This window comes from Petromyzon marinus, chromosome 47 (assembly GCF_048934315.1).
Source record: "Petromyzon marinus isolate PM22_M1 ecotype Great Lakes invasive population chromosome 47, UKy_Petmar_22M1.pri1.0, whole genome shotgun sequence".
NCBI classification, from domain to species: Eukaryota; Metazoa; Chordata; class Hyperoartia; order Petromyzontiformes; family Petromyzontidae; genus Petromyzon; species Petromyzon marinus.
In genome coordinates this window covers 11,883,690-11,901,396 of record NC_133713.1, presented here as the reverse complement: position 1 = coordinate 11,901,396, position 17,707 = coordinate 11,883,690, and the positions used below count along the sequence as shown (strand labels likewise).

Genomic DNA, 17,707 nt, shown 5'->3' with positions numbered 1-17,707 from the left:
AGAAACTTCCCATTCATCTGCGGTTGGCTGAGGATGTCATATAAGTGTAACTTTTTAAACTTTGATGACCGAAAAGTAATATAAGGCTGCACTGCTGGGAACTAAGTGAAACCTATTCTGTTATGGATCCCTCTTTGACTGCAAAGCCAGACGTGGTATTATCACAAACATTTTATTCAACTATGAGTCCATTGTACACACCTCTAATTATTACTCCAACTGAGGACGATTGGAGCAATATTCTCTTTGCTTTCTTAAATAATCATTTTGCTCTGTATCGAAGGTTGTTTGCAATTATTTAATATTGATACATATTCCAGAACAAATTAAAAAAAACAACACGCAAAATACCAGTTGTCCCACAGTTTAATAGTTTTTTACTCTTTTCAATCTGGTAACATTGCAATTAAACCCTTGCCCCCTCTGCTTATAATAAAGACTGCTGCAAGCAATATTTGGAGAAACCCTGAAGGACTTGAAACATGTTCACATCAACATTAGCAGCGTGTTCCATACCTTGGAATTGCAATGCTGGGTAAATATTCATAACCAAGATATTGCTATCTTAACAGACCTGGCTAACCTCAACATTGCCAGACTCCCACGGAAGCAATAAATGGGTACAATATCCACCGTGTGATCAATATGTTGGCGCTGAATGGGATTCTTTGTGGCTGCAGGGGATGGGCCGCAATGCAGGGACTACGTAATAAGTCTGGGCGTGGTGAAGCCACTTCTGGCGTTCATCAACCCTGCCATCCCCATCACCTTCCTGCGCAATGTCACCTGGGTCATCGTCAATCTCTGCCGCAACAAGGACCCGCCCCCACCAATGGAAACCATTCAGGAGGTGCGTGTCCACCTTAGATGCCAAGTTGACCATCTAAAACTTGGATTATGTTGTCGACCACTTAACTATCATGGTTCTTGCCATTGGTTTTCACACCTGATGATGACTGCTTGTGTTGCAGTCGAAACGTCGTGAGAATTTTATTGTTTTATATATATTTTATTTTATCGTTTCCCTTCAACGTGACTTTACCGAAAAAACCAAGAATATGAATCGCTGCAGTCACGAAAGCTTTAAATCAAAATTTATTATGGAGTGTTTGTCGGCCACTTACAGAAAGACGCAACTCAAGAAATACTTAACTCTTAGCTTGTAGATACTTGTCCCTCAGGCTGTCCAACACGAGTTGAAAGTTTTCTTACTGAGAAAATAATAATTTATAGTCTGTTACTAGAACGTTTGTGCTTACTGGTGTAATTTCTGTACATGTAATCAGTGCTGCTTTAGCAGCCTTATTGGAAACAATTGGATAGTTATGCTGCAGTTGTATCTATCATGCGTGCTCTTGACTATGCCTTTAAATATGTTCTCATTAAAGACGCTTCAAACTCATAGGACCGCCTGGAAAAGCGCGGTGTGGATTTTTCAACTGTTTTCCAGAATACCTAGGATGTCATGTTTGTGTTCGATACCTTTCAAAACCTCTTGAGACACTTTAATTTTGCTATGTTCTTAAACAAAAATGTTGCTCCCAAATTATGGAGGGGTCCAAAATCGACAATTGAGTTTTATCTCCTTTTGAAATCTGATGTCATTTGGACTTGGCTGTTGGATATAGTTGTAAGCATAGATGCAATTATATTTGTGCCAAGGTTAGTCCTTCTAGAACATCATTATAATTGGCATCAGTAACTCATGCAATGCACATTAAGCTGTATATATGAGAAGTGCTATTTTTGGATCGAGGTTTATTTCACTCTCAGACCAGGGTAAGTTAGATCAGTCGTATGCCTCACCTTACTGGTCAAAGTTTTAGGATCTTTGGTAATCGCCAAAATAACATAAACATTAACCTTCCTGTTTACTTTTTCAGCCACATTTGTGTGTAAGCAGACAAGCCCTGTACCAGTTTTGAATAATTTGATACATCGTTTACTGATTATTATGCACAATCCAACAAGAATGAAAGTTGCATGGGTATCTCTCAATTTCACTATGAAAACATGTTAAGCATGCCACCAAAAGTGGCTGTGGAAATTCAATTTAGTTATCTAAGTCTCCAATTAATATTTAGGCTAAGCTGCCTTTTGTGATTAGAAATTCTTAGAAAAGAACACGTTTCTTATTCCGTAGGGACCTTTGATGAAAAATGTTTAAATGTAAAAAAAATCACTGCAGTCTTCTTAAATATGTGACCTTGAGAAATGTCTCGGTCCATATTGCAATTAGTCTTGCCAAGTGGCATATTGTGTGCTTTGACCAAACTTTGCGAAGTGGCCAAGACTCCACTTTAATGTTAGGGTGGCTCAGTCCACAATGAGTTTCAAATACCACACTTCCATGATATTTATAAATATCATGTGAATAATCTGTCATAATAACCTGTTCGCAAGGTAACTAATATAGAAGCGGAGAGTGTGCTTTGACCAAATTTCCTTTATATTTTTAGCTCTTTCGGTAAAGTCACATTGAAGGGAAACAATAAAATAATAAAATATATATAAAACAATAAAAATTATCACGACGTTTCGACCATAACGCAAACGGTCATCAGGTGGTCGAAACGTGAGAATTTTTATTGTTTTATATATATTTTATTATTTTGTTTCCCTTCAACGTCACTTTGCCGAAAGAGCTAAGAATATGAATTACTGCAGTCACGAAAGCTTTAAATAAAAATCAAATTTCCTTTGTTATTTTTTTTTATTTTAACATGTCAACTTCAAAGTTTGTAAGGAATATATGTCTAAAGTATGATGTCAGCTACAAATGGTTACTCTTTGCCCCTATTTGCTTTGAAGAAGAGTATATCCAGACATGTTAATCTGTTATGTTTTTCCTGTGATAACAGTGCTAATGACAACTCGGCGAGTTTCATCGACGTGAATTTTTCGTTTTCCTTTTCAGATTCTTCCAGCGCTCTGCGTTCTTATCCATCACACAGACATTAACGTGAGTTGTTTTGGGATGGATTTTCTGCTGAGAACACCACAATTTCCGTCCAAAGATGACGACATTAGTAATTATCACAGAAACACATACATTCTGAATATACTGCCACCCGATTAAAACAATAATCTATTGCGGCAGAACCAAAGTTTAGGAGAAAAAAATATGCCGCCTAAATATGTGCAAGTGTTAATTTTACTCCAACTTTGCAAGTATCATGTCTCGTAATGAGGGGCAAATGAAAGCATTGTGCAGCCATTAAAATGGTATATAGTGCCAGAATCTGTGTGCTCATTTAGAGGTTATTGCGGTATGGTTACTTCAAGAGCTGCAGAAACGAAAGCGTCTTCGCTGTGGTGTGTCTTGACTTAATTTTACAAAATGGAATATATAAGTCAAAAACCACATTCACATTTTGACGGAACAACCAAAACATCACTGTGAAGTTGCCCCTTTTATTGCCGATGGAGAAATTGCCTGTTTTTGTCAAAAATGGCACGAAACGAACCTTCGCCCACCATGTTATAATCAGGCTTGGTGTGTTCGTGTTGCTCGTCAGTGAAGGCAATTCCTTGTTCATATGGCACTGGCCAATCTGCGCTTCAGATATATCTTTTCCACAAAGTGGTGCTTATTTTCTAGACCCAAGTCGGGGATGAGGGGCCACATTAATCCCATACGGTGATGTGAAATAGCGAACGCGTTTTCATCATGAGATGGGAACTATCACCACTGCTGAATATTAAACGCATTGTCTCAGGAATGTGGCGTTAACAAAGCCCCCCCCCCCCCCCCCCCCCGGTGTGTGTGTGTGCTGGTGGACAGATCCTGGTGGACACTGTGTGGGCCCTTTCCTACTTAACGGACGGCGGTAATGAGCAGATTCAGATGGTCATCGATTCCGGGGTCGTTCCTTACCTGGTGCCGCTGCTCAGCCACCAGGAGGTTAAAGTTCAGGTCCGTATAATTTGCAGTGTCCTCGTGATGTGTGCGTGAAATGTTGTGCGAGTGTCGTGTGGTTTGTTGCGTTTTTTGTTTGGGTTGCATATGCGTGATACTTGTGTTTTTGTAAGTTTTGTTCGTGGTTTTGAGTGCACGTTTTGCTTGTGTTAGTGTACTATACTTTGTTAGGTGCGTAATGTTTAATATTATAGACGTGTTGCTAGTTTGTGTATACAGTGGTGGAAATGCCTGTGATGTTTGGCTTGCGCTGTATTGAAATGGTTTAGAGTTGTCGCTTCAGTGAACTTAGATATAAAATAATAGGTAAATTAGAAGTTATTGTGCGATCAGTATTTTACGTCTGTTTAAAAAAACAAAAATTATTAAACTATTTTGGTTTTATCTTCTTGGTTCTTTCGGTAAAGTCACGTATTTTTGTTTTACTCGGTAAGGTACACTGGACTATATAGCTCTTTCAGAAGCAACTTGGCCACAAATGATAGCTCAACGAAGTGGATTATGTTGAATTTCATAGCAGAGATACTTTAAATGCTTGTTCATAATTGTGGGAAAAACTGGAGAACCTCGAAAAATCTACGCGAGCAACGAGAACACGCAAACTCCAAATACACAGCAGGCGTCAAGGTTCGGGATTGATCCCACGACCTCCTGTATACCAGGCGAGGTAGTTAACATCTAGCCACAATGGCAATTGTGTGTGGCTTGTTACTTCGGGTTTAATGTAGCAAGTCACAATGAAAAACGAATGAATCACGCTTGTTAGATTTCCATTGTAAAGGCAATGCAGGTGTTCTTATTAAATACATTTAATAAAAGGTTTACTGTTACAGGGCATGGGAAACCCTTGACCCAGCAGTGGATTTAAAAATGTCTCCGCACATATATTTTATCAATCTGCTCATCAAGAATAAGTCATCTGCCTGCATATATTTTTTTTATCATGGTTCCTGAGTCATGCTCAAAAGCCCAAAATGCCAAGTAACCCACAATAAACAGCACTTCCGATGGGCATGGTTGGCCCACATATGGTGCGAAAGAACTTATACATGCATATATATTGAGCACATAATAGATGAGAGTTGATACGTTTCTTGAATCGAGTATTTTGTGTGTGTGTGTGCGCGCATGCATGTGCACTCCGGTGTGGTCGTGTCGGTTTAGACCGCGGCCCTGCGTGCCGTGGGCAACATCGTGACAGGCACGGACGAGCAGACGCAGGTGGTGCTCAACTGCGACGCTCTCTCCCACTTCCCCGCGCTGCTCACGCACGCCAAGGAGAAGATCAACAAGGTGCGCACACACACCGCCTGGATTGCCGCTGCTGAGGTGCCGCCTTCCTTAGCAATCGAGAGCGTCCGCTGTGTATTGCCACCCGCTGAAAGGGAGACTCGGCCCAGAAAACGACTCTCTCGTTGTAGATGTTGGCGTGCCAAAGCAGTGGTGTCCTCCCTGGGTGTCCGGACACATACTGTCAAGGATTCCTTTCAGTTGAGCCTAGAAGTGCAACTGAAAGTGTTCCCATAAATAAACATTATTCCAGTTCTTGCTACAAGTTCTTACTAAAGAGGCTCAGTATGATAATCGGTGTTTCCCCTTTTTTCTGGCAACAAAACATGTGTTAAGACGTTAAAACACCAAACTGAAACCTTTTACAAGGATTCATGTCTGCATTAACCACAATAATTGTGGTCAGAATGCAAACAAAAAACTTACTCTTGATAATATATGATGCAGTGTCTTTGGAACTGATTGGTTCACACCAGAGACAGCTTTCTTTTGAGCCTCAGTCTCTTACCACATCAGGAATTCATCTGGTTTCGTCAGGTCTCGGAAACGAAGCAAGTTTGAGCCTGGATAGTGCTTGGATGGGTGACGACCACACATAAAACTGGTGTCATACAGTGAGGGAAAAAAGTATTTGATCCCCTGCTGATTTTGTACATTTGCCCACTGACAAAGAAATGATCAGTCTATAATTTTGATGGTAGGTTTATTTGAACAGTGAGAGACAGAATAACAGCAAAAAAATCTAGAAAAACCCATGTCAAAAATGTTATACATTGATTTGCATTTGAATGAGGGAAACAAGTATTTGACCCCTGCAAAAGACGACTTAGTACTTGGTGGCAAAACCCTTGTTGGCAATCACAGAGGTCAGACGTTTCTTGTAGTTGGCCACCAGGTTTCCACACATCTCAGGAGGGATTTTGTCCCACTCCTCTTTGCAGATCTTCTCCAAGTCATTAAGGTATCGAGGCTGATGTTTGGCAACTCGAACCTTCAGCTCCCTCCACAGATTTTCTGTGGGATTAAGGTCTGGAGACTGGCTAGGCCACTCCAGGACCTTAATGTGCTTCTTCTTGAGCCACTCCTTTGTTGCCTTGGCCGTGTTTTTTGGGGCATTGTCATGCTGGAATACCCATCCACGACCCATTTTCAATGCCCTGGCTGAGGGAAGGAGGTTCTCACCCAAGATTTGATGGTACATGGCCCCGTCCATCGTCCCTTTGATTCGGTGAAGTTGTCTTGTCCCCTTAGCTTAAAAACACCCCCAAAGTATGATGTTTCCACTTCCATGTTTGACGGTGGGGATGGTGTTCTTGGGGTCATAGGCAGCATTCCTCCTCCTCCAAACACGGCGAGTTGAGTTGATGCCCAAGAGCTCCATTTTGGTCTCATCTGACCACAACACTTTCACCCAGTTGTCCTCTGAATCATTCAGATGTTCATTGACAAACTTCAGACGGGCATGTAAATGTGCTTTCTTGAGCTGAGGGACCTTGCGGGCGCTGCAGGATTTCAGTCCTTCACGGCGTAGTGTGTTACCAATTGTTTTCTTGATGACTATGGTCCCAGCTGACTTGAGATCATTGACAAGATCCTCCCGTGTAGTTCTGGGCTGATTCCTCACCGATCTCATGATCATTGCAACTCGACGAGGTGAGATCTTGCATGGAGCTTCAGGCCGAGGGAGATTGACAGTTATTTGTGCTTCTTCCATTTGCGAATAATCAAGCTGCTTGGCAATGGTCTAATAGCCCATTCCAGCCTTGTGTAGGTCTACATTCTTGTCCCTGACATCTTTGGAGAGCTCTTTGGTCTTGGCCATGGTGGAGAGTTTGGAATCTGATTGATTGATTGCTTCTGTGGACAGGTGTCTTTTATACAGGTAACAAGCTGAGATTAGGAGCACTCCCTTTAAGAGTGTGCTCCTAATCTCAGCTCGTTACCTGTTTAAAAGACACCTGGGAGCCAGAAATCTTTCTGATTGAGAGGGGGTCGAATACTTATTTCCCTCATTAAAATGCAAATCAATTTATAACATTTTTGACATGCGTTTTTCCGGATTTTGTTGTTATTCTGTCTCACTCTTCAAATAAACCTACCATTAAAATTATAGACTGATCATTTCTTTGTCAGTGGGCAAACGTACAAAATCAGCAGGGGATCAAATACTTTTTTCCCTCACTGTAGATGCTGGATGGAGGGCAGTGCAGCAGAATCCATCGCTGTGCTTTACTTATGCTCCCACCTCAAACCACACTCACAAGCTGGGTGGTCAAATAAACCCCTCGACCAGTGGATTGACAAGCGCTGTAGAGATATTATACAGATGATGTAGGTTTCCAACAGAAGGTTTGCATTGAACTGAATGTGATGATGTATGCCTTGGGCAGTTAATTTCTGTGGCTTGTCGATTGATATATGCTGACGATGTCGATTGTATGCTTGTGCTGCTCGTGATGTGGCCTGTTGCAGGAGGCCGTGTGGTTCCTGTCAAACATCACGGCTGGGAACCAGCAGCAGGTGCAGGCTGTGATCGATGCCGGCCTCATTCCCATGATCATCCACCACCTGGCTAAGGTGCCTAGCATGCAGCATGGGCACAGACAGACCTATACCCACATATAAACGCGCATCATGACAAGTGGATATTTCCAGATAACATGTATGTACATTAAAATAACAGGCACACATAAACACACCGCCTCGCACGTTGCAATGTGGGCAAACCCAGGATGGATTGTTTGCAGGTCATCCCAAATATTTTAAGCCGGTGTTTCTATAAAGAGGATCCACGTTTCACATGCACACACATGAATCATACTTGCAGATACACGTACATGCGTTTACCATTATTTTTCGGACAGTGGAAAAGAAGGGCTGTCATTGACATCGTGATGTCTGTCTTATTCGCATGGCAGGGAGATTTTGGCACGCAGAAAGAGGCAGCGTGGGCCATCAGCAACCTGACCATCAGTGGCAGAAAGGACCAGGTATCACACACACCTCCTTCCCCCCTCTCTGATGAAGAAGCGTGCTGAGATGAAGAGGCATCTGGTGCAGAGTTCGATGCTCTTGATATTGAGTTCCTTAATTTTGGTTACAAAAATGAGCTCTAATGCGATGTCTCCTAGATCTTGTCTGAAATTTGACGATTGTGTCAGTGCACTTTTCTCAACGAGCATTCCTTGGCCCCTCCCCTGCACTCCTTGCTCCCTAATCAAATTAAATAATCTTTAATTATGATGATATGAATAATATTTTTTCTTGTAGCTCTTTCCAAAAAATGCCATAAGTTTAAGGATATTTGGCAACACGATGGCCACCTCCATGTGTGCATGCGTCTCGAGGCTCATTTTTAGGAGCGCCCTGCTTTTGCAATGTTTTGATCAGTTGCTTTTCTGAGTATTGTTTTACATGTTGAATAACCAAAGTGCCCTGAGAGAGCCCATAAATGTGAATTAATAGCACTTGGCAATCTGCACGGAGGTCCCCAACCTACTCGCTGTGCTGCCCACTAGTTGGAAGCGCCTCGTCGCCTTGCATAAAATCGCCATCGGTTCGGCCTCCCGAGTCACTGGGTTGCAGGTGCCGTGGTACACTGTCGCCTCAACCACCAATGCCATCAATAGGTGGCGTGGTTTACGCATGCCTCTGTTTAAGCATCTTGGCGGCAAGGCTTTTGATGGATCACGTAGATTTGTGAGACTTCCCAACCTCCCAGATGTGTGCACTGGCCAGTACATGGAAGACAATCAGGTAGGTTTGTGAACTCGCCTGGATCTTTGTACGGGTTTTCTCCTGTGTTATTCTTACCCCCACGTGTAAAGCACTCCTTAACATGGAATTGTCTATAAACTTCCACATGCAGTACCTTGTTAAAAATGGGTTTTGGGACTCGGTTGAGGCTTTCCTATGTAAGCGACTTTGTCGTTATTATTGGTCATCAGTGGCTGTGATGTTTGCAACCAAAAGCGTATTCCTTGCAGAATGTCCTGCCGTCTGCAGGGAAGGTAAAACGCATGGACAGACATGGGGCAGCAGAAGCCGGCTCGTTCCAAGACTCCTGTGGCCATCATTGTTCCTTTACGCTCTTGCCATCTGTACCGCTGGCAGGATTAACATCCTTATAACGATGTCTGGTTATAGTTAACCTCATCACATCACTCGCCGGTGTAGTAAATTAAAAAAAAACTATAATTCTGTTATTTAGTTCAAATGTCCTTGTCGATTCTTAAGAAAGGCCTTGTATTGGGAAGTTTGGCTAATTAAATCTGTGAGTGTCATGTGAGAGGAATCTGAGTACACACAACTCTTGCTCATGAAGGGAGAACTCTCAAAGCTCCGTACAAGCTCAATAATTAATAGTTGTACTGCCATCTCCTGCCCCCCTTGCAATATCTTCCTGATCATTTGGAGTTTTTTTTTAACCTATTTTTCGAGTAGTGGTTGTGTTCCTAAGAGCTCGTGGCTCCCGTTAAAAAAATATTGCTGCCGTCAATGTTTTCTTGGGCTCACGGGTATGGAAATGTTAATGCACATAACAACCATGTGTGGGTGGATTGGGGTTGCGAGTAGGAGAGGAATTACCGATTGGCTGCATGTAATTTTTTTCATTATTTAGCACTCGTGCCAAATTACTGACACGACAGTGTGCAGCTGTGAAGGAAATTTTGCCTAGAAGTGTCCCTGCTTTGTGTTTTTCAAGAGCATTCCGTAATTGGGGTCCATGCCGTCGTTGCTCAACCCGCCCTTGCCCCCCGACCCCATCCCTACGCCGTCGCCACCCGGCTACACTTTTCCACCCGCGGGCTGCGCGTGTGCGCGTGTGTGCGCGTGGCAGGTGGAGTACCTGGTGCGGGAGAACGTGATCCCGCCGTTCTGCGCGCTGCTCGCCGTCAAGGACCCGCAGGTGGTGCAGGTGGTGCTCGATGGCCTCAACAACATCCTGAAGATGGCGGGCGAGGAGGTGGAGACGATTGCCAGCGTGATCGAGGAGTGCGGAGGTGGGCCGGCACCAACCCTTGGCTTTTTCCCCTGTGGCCAGGAGATGCCACGGTTTATGCACACCCTTGTTGATGCTAAATAAGCCATGTTAACTGCCTGGTGTACAGGAGATCCTGATCCTGACACTTGTATATTTGGAGTTTGCATGTTCTCCCTGTGGTCCCATGGACTTTTCTCTCTGGGTCCTCCGGTTTTTCCCTCCACATTTAAAAACATGCTTTTACAGTATTTTGCTGCTATAATTTTCAACTTGATAAGCCACTTCGTTGAGCTATAATTTGTTGCCGGGTTGCATCTGAAAAAGAGCTACATAGGTCAGTGGGCCTGACCTGGTAAAATAAAAATTGTTCTCATAATTGTAGTTATCTGTGGATTCACTCTTCAACACACCGGTGGTCTGAAGTAGTGAACCATTTGTCTTTTGTCAACGTGACCATTTTTTACTGATTGGCTGTGTTGGGTGGTGGAGGGTTGCGACACATAAATAACGCGATCTAACCCAAAAACCTTTATTATGAATCTGATTTTGCTGCTGCTCGTTGTAGAATCTGATAGAAGGAAACTATGGCTAGGCTTGCAGCATTGGTGGTGTGGGCAGTGATGACCTTTTGGTTTTGACAGTGAAAGTGGTTGAGTTTCAATTTTCTGCCACAAAGACACAAGCCAAAAGTCCTGGCTTGTGTATATAAAACGAGTCCCACTTTGTGGGAAGGTGGTGATGGTGGTTGTGCTGTCGGGAGAATGCCACCCTGCCATGGGAATGTCGAATAACCACCTGGCTCAGGGCCACAATTGTACACCGTGTTCCTTTAAAATAACACCCCACCCAAAGAGACAATAGCTCACAGATGCATACCAAAGCTCTGTCCGTGTTGGGTGTCCAACATGAGCTGAAAGCTTTGTTAATAAATGCGCCAATCAATCCTAACATTAAATAACACGTGGATTTAAAAACAAAATGACGTTTATTGGCCAATGGGACTTCTCTTGTGCATTGCGTTTCATGCTTTTTTAAAATAAATTCAACTTCGCACTTCCGATAAGAAGCCTGCGATCCGCATATTCTAATACATATCAAAAAGATAAGAGCTCTTTCTTTTGGGAAGCAACTTCTTTCAGTAACATTCCACTTGTCCCCCTGCACAGGCCTGGAGAAGATTGAAGCTCTTCAGCAGCACGAGAATGAGGACATCTACAAGCTGGCTTACGAGATCATCGACCAATACTTTTCAGCTGATGACGTAAGCCCAAGCCCTCACGAGGCGCTCGCTGACAGCAAATTGCCCAGGTGGCGTTGTTTCAGGCTAAACGATGGGGGGTCCGCCTCCTCTCTCTCGTTTCTCCACCCCAGATTGACGAGGAGCCAGGGCTCCTGCCGGAGACCAACCAAGCTGGAACCTTCTCCTTCGACCCCTCTTCCAACATCCCCACCGAGGGGTTCAAGTTTTAAGCTGCCGTTTCACGGGGCTGCGTGTGGCGGCCGTTGCGGTGTTGTCGGGGGGCGGGGCGCTGTGGGTCGATGGTTTGGCCAAGGAGGTCACACCGTGGTGTCCTGCAGGGGCGGCTTCTTAGTTTTGTTCTTTTATTTTTCTTCTCCCTGCCCACGCCTCCTTTCACGCTCCTTTATTCCGCCACTCCCGCTCTGTCCGCCGCCGTTCCCCAACTCGCCCCAGCTGCGCGCACCACCCACCCGGCGGCTCGGTCCGCCCCACGCCTCCGTCGCCGTCGGGTGATGTCGTTTGAAGGCGACGCGAAACGATGATGGCCGTAAAAGAGACAAAATACCGTAACACAAACAAAACTGTTCAGTCAATTTTTAGGGTGGTGGATTTACTAATGAAAAGGCAAAAAAACTCGACACATTTGTGAATTTGTTTTGGCAACTTAAGAAACAACAGCAGCAACAATGAAATTCACAGCTGAGTGCTGTGGAGGGGCGTCAAAACAAGTTGGGGTTAAATTACGTAGCGATGGGGTTGCGAGCGTGCGCTTCATTCAGCATTTGCCGTGCCGGTGTCATTGGTAAACGCGCGTGGGTGAGCATTTAGATGTCGTAGCAGTCGCAGCCCTCGAAGCCACATTGTAAAAAGGTTTCACTTTGCCCACCACCTTGGTGTGGATTTTGCTTCGGAAGGATAAGGGTGGACTCGAAAGTGAATAAAATTAGAGCGTTAAATTATACACTTGTTTTTTTAATGAACTTTCATTTTGCAATTAGGTAATTGCTGTACTTAAGGCATAAACTGTGTGATAGGGGGGAGAACGACGGGCTGTTACTTTTTTCTAAATTAAAGCTACCCTACGATTCGTTGGGAGAACAGTCTATTGGATGACGTTAGCAAAACCCCCTTGTTGAGCAGAGGTGATATCGTTTTCAACATTGCTTTGCAAATTTTGTTTCACGGATGTTATTGTAGTATATATTAAATAAACAGACACAAAAACCTGAAAAATTATAAAAAAAAAAATCGCATCCTTTTCTTGATTTGCTCTCCATTTCTAAATTTTGCTACAACCATCGGTCACCGTTTGACGTTAATATTTTCAATGTCATCTTTCTCTGCGGGTTCTTGTGCAAAATTGTAATCAGTTGGGTTTTTTTTTTTACGCATCCGTTTAATCACTGCTCGGCACTTAAGTCAGACGTGGTATTTGCTTCATAATGGCCAACTTGTAATTTGTAACCAGGGATATGGGCATTGCTGTTCTTGCATCACCATGTTACACATTTGTGTTATGGAGTAATTGTAGGCTTTAAATTTTGCTTACAATCTTTTTTTGTTAAAAATTTAAACTGCAACAAACCTAGCATTTACATTTCTGCAGCAGTTATCATTTGTTTCCGCTTTATTGTTTTTACGGAAAGGGGGATGGGTTTGTTAAAGGCTGTCTGCTGTTCCATTGCACGTTCTCTTTGGGCTCTGCCCTGGGATTCCTCTCCAGTGTAAATGAACATTGTGCACACAAAGGAACATTGGCAAATGCCGCATTTGTACAAAACGTAAAATATTAAAAAAAGAACGAAAGTAAATAAGACTTGCTGTCGTTTCGGTTGTAAATTGACTAAATTAATTTAAAATTCTTTATTTTTGTTTTCCAGTCTTATCAGGCTGTCGTGTTGATGTAGAACCGGGCAGATGAAATGGCGGCATGCCCAAACATTTATAGGAACGCGAAAAATATATATATTAGTGTGCAAACATTTCTTCTTGGTTGTTTTCGTTGATGCATTTAAATTTTTTACAGATTTACTTGGGTTATGGACTGACCTCCCTCATGCGCATGGGCGCGTGCAGCAGTTTTTGCCTAGCAAGTAAACATTTTCACTTACAAAAACTAGTTTTCTGCTTGTGTGTATCATGGTGCACGGACAATAAAAAAACACGTACATCTGAACATCAACATGCACATTTTGACGAATATTTTCAAAAAAATTATCAAAGGAACCAATAACGTGTGATCATGATTACAATTGAAGTTAGAACCAACCGTTACTATGCAGTTTTGGAAGCAAAGAGGACTTGGCATTGGTTGTTTAGCTTAGAATCGTGAACATGTTTTCTCTACTTTTGTCTATCGAGAAATTTAAAAAACACAAAGAACAGTAATTTTTGTCGATTGGAGCATTTTGGGGTTTTTGTTTAGCGCATCGGAATTTTAGGTTGGGGGGGTATCCTCTCAGCACCTCGTGAGCGCTGCGAGTCACGGGGCAAGTTTGTTTTCGCGCTTTGTTTCTTTCGCTGCCGTGAAGGGCCGTCGTCGATGACTTTGGCATCACGCAACACGCCGGCTGCGTCTTCGCTGACGTTCCCACACCAGAGGGCAAGCTTAGCTCTTGGAACGAGCCGATAACCCGTTTATATAAAAAACAAAACAACGACAACTTAACACGTTTCATGTCAACACCTTTCAGTTTTGTAGTATTTCTGTTTCCTCCCCGCATACCCACCCTTCTTTGAGCCACTTTAAGGGACTTCTCGTCCTTGTATCGCTCGCGATACAAGATTTTTTAAAAACTTTGCAAGATTTTACTTGCGCCGAATTATGCGAATTTACACTTTATTGTTATTATTTAACAGGAAATTTTTAAAGTGGACATTTTGGCTAAGCGTATGGTGGAGTAGTTAATGGTATAATGCCCTTAAGGTGGCTCATGTGTTAGTATTGGAGCAGGCAATTTGATTTATTTTGTGCCTTTTTGACCGTAATGAGTTTATTTTTTTGTTTTTAATATGGCCGATTATAGAGCAGAATATACTGTTACATTGCTTTGAAAAATCAACCATGATAATATTTTGGAAGGAATGTGTAGCTTTTTTTGTTAATGTTCATGTAACATACAGTAATTGTCTGTTAATAAAAACAGCCATAAGTAATTTTTGAGGTCGTGTGGTATATAAATAAATACTTCACATTTTACAATAAATACTATCATGCACATGTCAATATACACGTGAATGTCTTGCCGAGTCTCAAGACCGATTTAAAATAAGTGTCTTACTCTTTGGTTCTTTCAGTAAATTTCGATTTAAAGCTTTCGTGACTGCAGGGATTAATCTTCTTGGTTCTTTCGGTAAAGTCACCTAGAATGGAAATAAAATAATGAAAATGAAACAATAAAATTCTCACGACGTTTCTTTCAGTAAAGTCAAGTAGATCGGCAAAATTATAAAAATAAAGTAAATACAAATGTCACGACGTTTCGATCGCAACACAAGCGGTCGTCATCAGAAAAAGTGGTTGGCCTATAAAGGCAAACTGTTTATAAAGGTTTGGAGATGCGCGTAGCCCAAGTTTATCAGCAGCAGCATGGGCGGGGCAGCAATGTCAATGCAGCAGCAATGCCAATGCAGCAACGGTGTCAATGCAGCAGCAATGCCTAGAAAGGCAGAGATAGCACTATGAACCTGATGGACCCGAGTTCATTTCTCGGCCGAGGTGAACATCAGTGGCTCGTTATATTTGAACCGGTGATGGGGCCCTCAACGTCACACTGGTCAGTGCAGGCTGGTAAAGTCAACTCCCACGACTGACTGCTAAAGGGAAGCCTTCGTCCAGCAGTGGATTGACAAAGGGCTATAATATTAATGTATTTAAAAACACGCAAGGCATGTGGAGAAGCTCGCATTGTGGCGCGGTAGCGTTGAAAAAGTTTGAGAGCCTGCGATACAGAATTGTCTGTTGGTGCCACTACTCGACCAATTTCGAGTTGGTTTTGTTGAACCAGGCGAGACATTACCAGCAGGAGTCCTTTGCAAGGGTGACAGCTGAGTATCACCAGGTCTATGTGACCGGGAAACTCAAGGACTTCGGTCTGTGGTCATGGAGATTCCGGAGTGGGTGAATCTGTGGATCGCTCCGACTTGCACGATCAGCCGACGGTAACTTGAGATATGTATGTGTGTTGAGCTTCTTTCGCACCGTACGTAGCCAACCTTGTTCATCAGAGGTGTGGGGGGGGGGGGACAACAGGATAAACAGCACTTCTAAAGAAATGCGTTTCCAGTAAAGATTTAAAAGGGCAAAGTTCCAGTGGCTTCCTAATATCAGAAGGAAGAGCGTTCCAGACGGCTGCAGAAGGTTTTGCCAGCTAATGTGATCCATACTCTTTTGGTGGTTAGGCCACGAAGTGATCTGGCCAAATCTCTGCCGTAAGGCCCTCAAGCACCCGACACAGCCAAATAAATTGTCACGTCTAAGGGCGTTTAACGGGCCACTTTTATAAAGATGATCTGGAAGTGCTAGGAAGCTGAATGTTTAGACTTCTCGTCGAGTCTCGGTGTATAATGATCAAAATCACCCCCACCCACCGACAGCAACAACAATCAACATTATTTTATGTTAGCCCCAAAACTGACGGCCTTTAGGTTCATAAAGGTTTTTTGGGTTCGAGCGCGGTAAGTATAAATGTGTCGTAACCCTCCCACCCCACAGCCAATTAGTAAGGAATTTGTCACGTTACTACTTCAGGCCACCTGTGTGTTGGCGAGTAAATCCACAACATTTACAATTTGAGTAGTGCGACGTTTCGCTGGTAATTACATCTAGCATCATCGGGCGATTTGCCAGAACTAACATTGTAAATGTTGGGGATTTACTCTCCAACACACTGGTGGCCTGAAGTAGTCAAGTGACAAATCCCTTCCTAATTGGCTGTCGGGTGGTGGAGGATTACGACATATTTATATTTACGCGATCTAACCCAAAAACATTTTAGAAATAATATTGGTCGCGAAAGCCTACGTGTTCAACTTACCTTTAGGTTGGCTCCGCTTAAAAGGAGAAGGATCGACCGGAAGGTGTTCATTGTTTCAGGGCTCGCGGTTCGCCAGAGTGTGACGCTTCAGCATACATTTGTATGTACAAAGACAAAGATCTCCCGTGTAGCCTGTACAGACTTGGGGCAAGTGCTGTTAGCGAGCACCCATGTAGGCCAGAACGGCACACGAGGGAGTGGGTGGCCAGCACCACGCCCGGCCGCCTTTGTCTCCCGAGTGGTGATGCTCACACACCGCACCAGATACTTGTATTATGGCTGAGTCCACTGCAGGGAAGCCCAGGACCGGTTCATGAATCGTCACTGGTATTGGCCGTGAGCGGGAATCGAATTCGCGCCGCCGGGTTCGTAGCGCAGCGCGCTAACCACTGCACTGCAGCTCCAACCTTAATACAGTAATCATATACTGTCGCAACAGAATGCTGGCTTGGAACATGAGCCCGAACGCCTACTCGTGACGTTCGCATTGCAGTGCTGGGCAGGCAGCAGCAGCAGCGCAAAGCTCCGCCAATTGCGAATGTTCTTCCGATTTGCGTGCAAGGACAGAGAGAAAGGACGGAGACACCGGGACACAGGCAAAGATCCCCCGCATAGCCTACATCGGGCTGTCGGGGGCAAGTGCTGTCAGCGAGCCCCTCTACCCACCAGGACGCAAAGACAAAAGACGGCGCAGGCGTCGGCACGCTGCACGCGCGTGGATCATCAGCGGACATCACTGGTGCGAAAACATCGCTCTGCAGCATCATGCATCTGGGCGTAGTCAACATTTCGCTCGCCTCTCACGGGTAAATATCTCGCCTCTGTACGCACAGCGACCCATTGTGCCTGCCTCTCTCGACCGATGCGTCTTTTTGCCGGCAGCTCGGTTTGCGCACGCGAGGTTTCTCCACTGCAACATCCACCGCACTCTTCTCGAGGAGGGGACGTTGCAGATCGACGTCGTTATCGCAATCGACAGCAACCGCATCAATCACCAGCAGACGCATCGCATTCATCGGCAATCGCAGCAGCATCAGCACTCGACGCAGCAGCCGTATCATCACCGTAAGTCGCAAAATGTAATGGCAGTTGTAGGATCATCAACCACATTATAGGCATTAGCAGCACCAGCAGCGGCCATTGTCGATCCACTGTCGGATGAAGCCTCTTCCACACCGTCTCGCCAAGGCGTGCATGGACCTGCAACGCATTCATAGGGGATGTCCAGCGGACAGGGA

At 44.0% G+C, this 17,707-nt stretch overlaps 1 protein-coding gene and 1 long non-coding RNA gene across 5 annotated transcripts in view; one reads left to right on the top strand and one right to left on the bottom strand.

Moving 5' to 3' along the window:
* KPNA3 (karyopherin subunit alpha 3) overlaps positions 1 to 14,589 on the top strand; it is a 29,989-nt gene extending 15,400 nt beyond the window's left edge. For 2 of the 4 annotated variants that reach the window (XM_032972003.2, XM_076074406.1), the window contains exons 9-17: positions 681 to 850; positions 2,918 to 2,962; positions 3,785 to 3,916; positions 5,084 to 5,212; positions 7,682 to 7,786; positions 8,128 to 8,199; positions 10,050 to 10,212; positions 11,360 to 11,454; positions 11,565 to 14,589. In XM_032972003.2, coding sequence (XP_032827894.1) covers positions 681 to 850; positions 2,918 to 2,962; positions 3,785 to 3,916; positions 5,084 to 5,212; positions 7,682 to 7,786; positions 8,128 to 8,199; positions 10,050 to 10,212; positions 11,360 to 11,454; positions 11,565 to 11,663 — 1,010 coding nt within the window. In that variant the 3' untranslated portion in view covers positions 11,664 to 14,589. Of the gene's footprint in view, positions 1 to 680; positions 851 to 2,917; positions 2,963 to 3,784; positions 3,917 to 5,083; positions 5,213 to 7,681; positions 7,787 to 8,127; positions 8,200 to 10,046; positions 10,213 to 11,359; positions 11,455 to 11,564 lie in introns of all 4 variants that reach the window. The other 2 variants (XM_032972002.2, XM_076074405.1) reach the window with 1 other exon arrangement.
* On the bottom strand, positions 13,528 to 16,591 carry LOC116952553 (uncharacterized). Its single transcript, XR_012947063.1, has 3 exons — positions 16,470 to 16,591; positions 15,453 to 15,648; positions 13,528 to 14,796 (listed from the first exon to the last, which is right to left on the bottom strand). It is a non-coding gene; the product is annotated as an uncharacterized LOC116952553 (long non-coding RNA).
* Between the last annotated feature and the right edge of the window lie 1,116 nt (positions 16,592 to 17,707).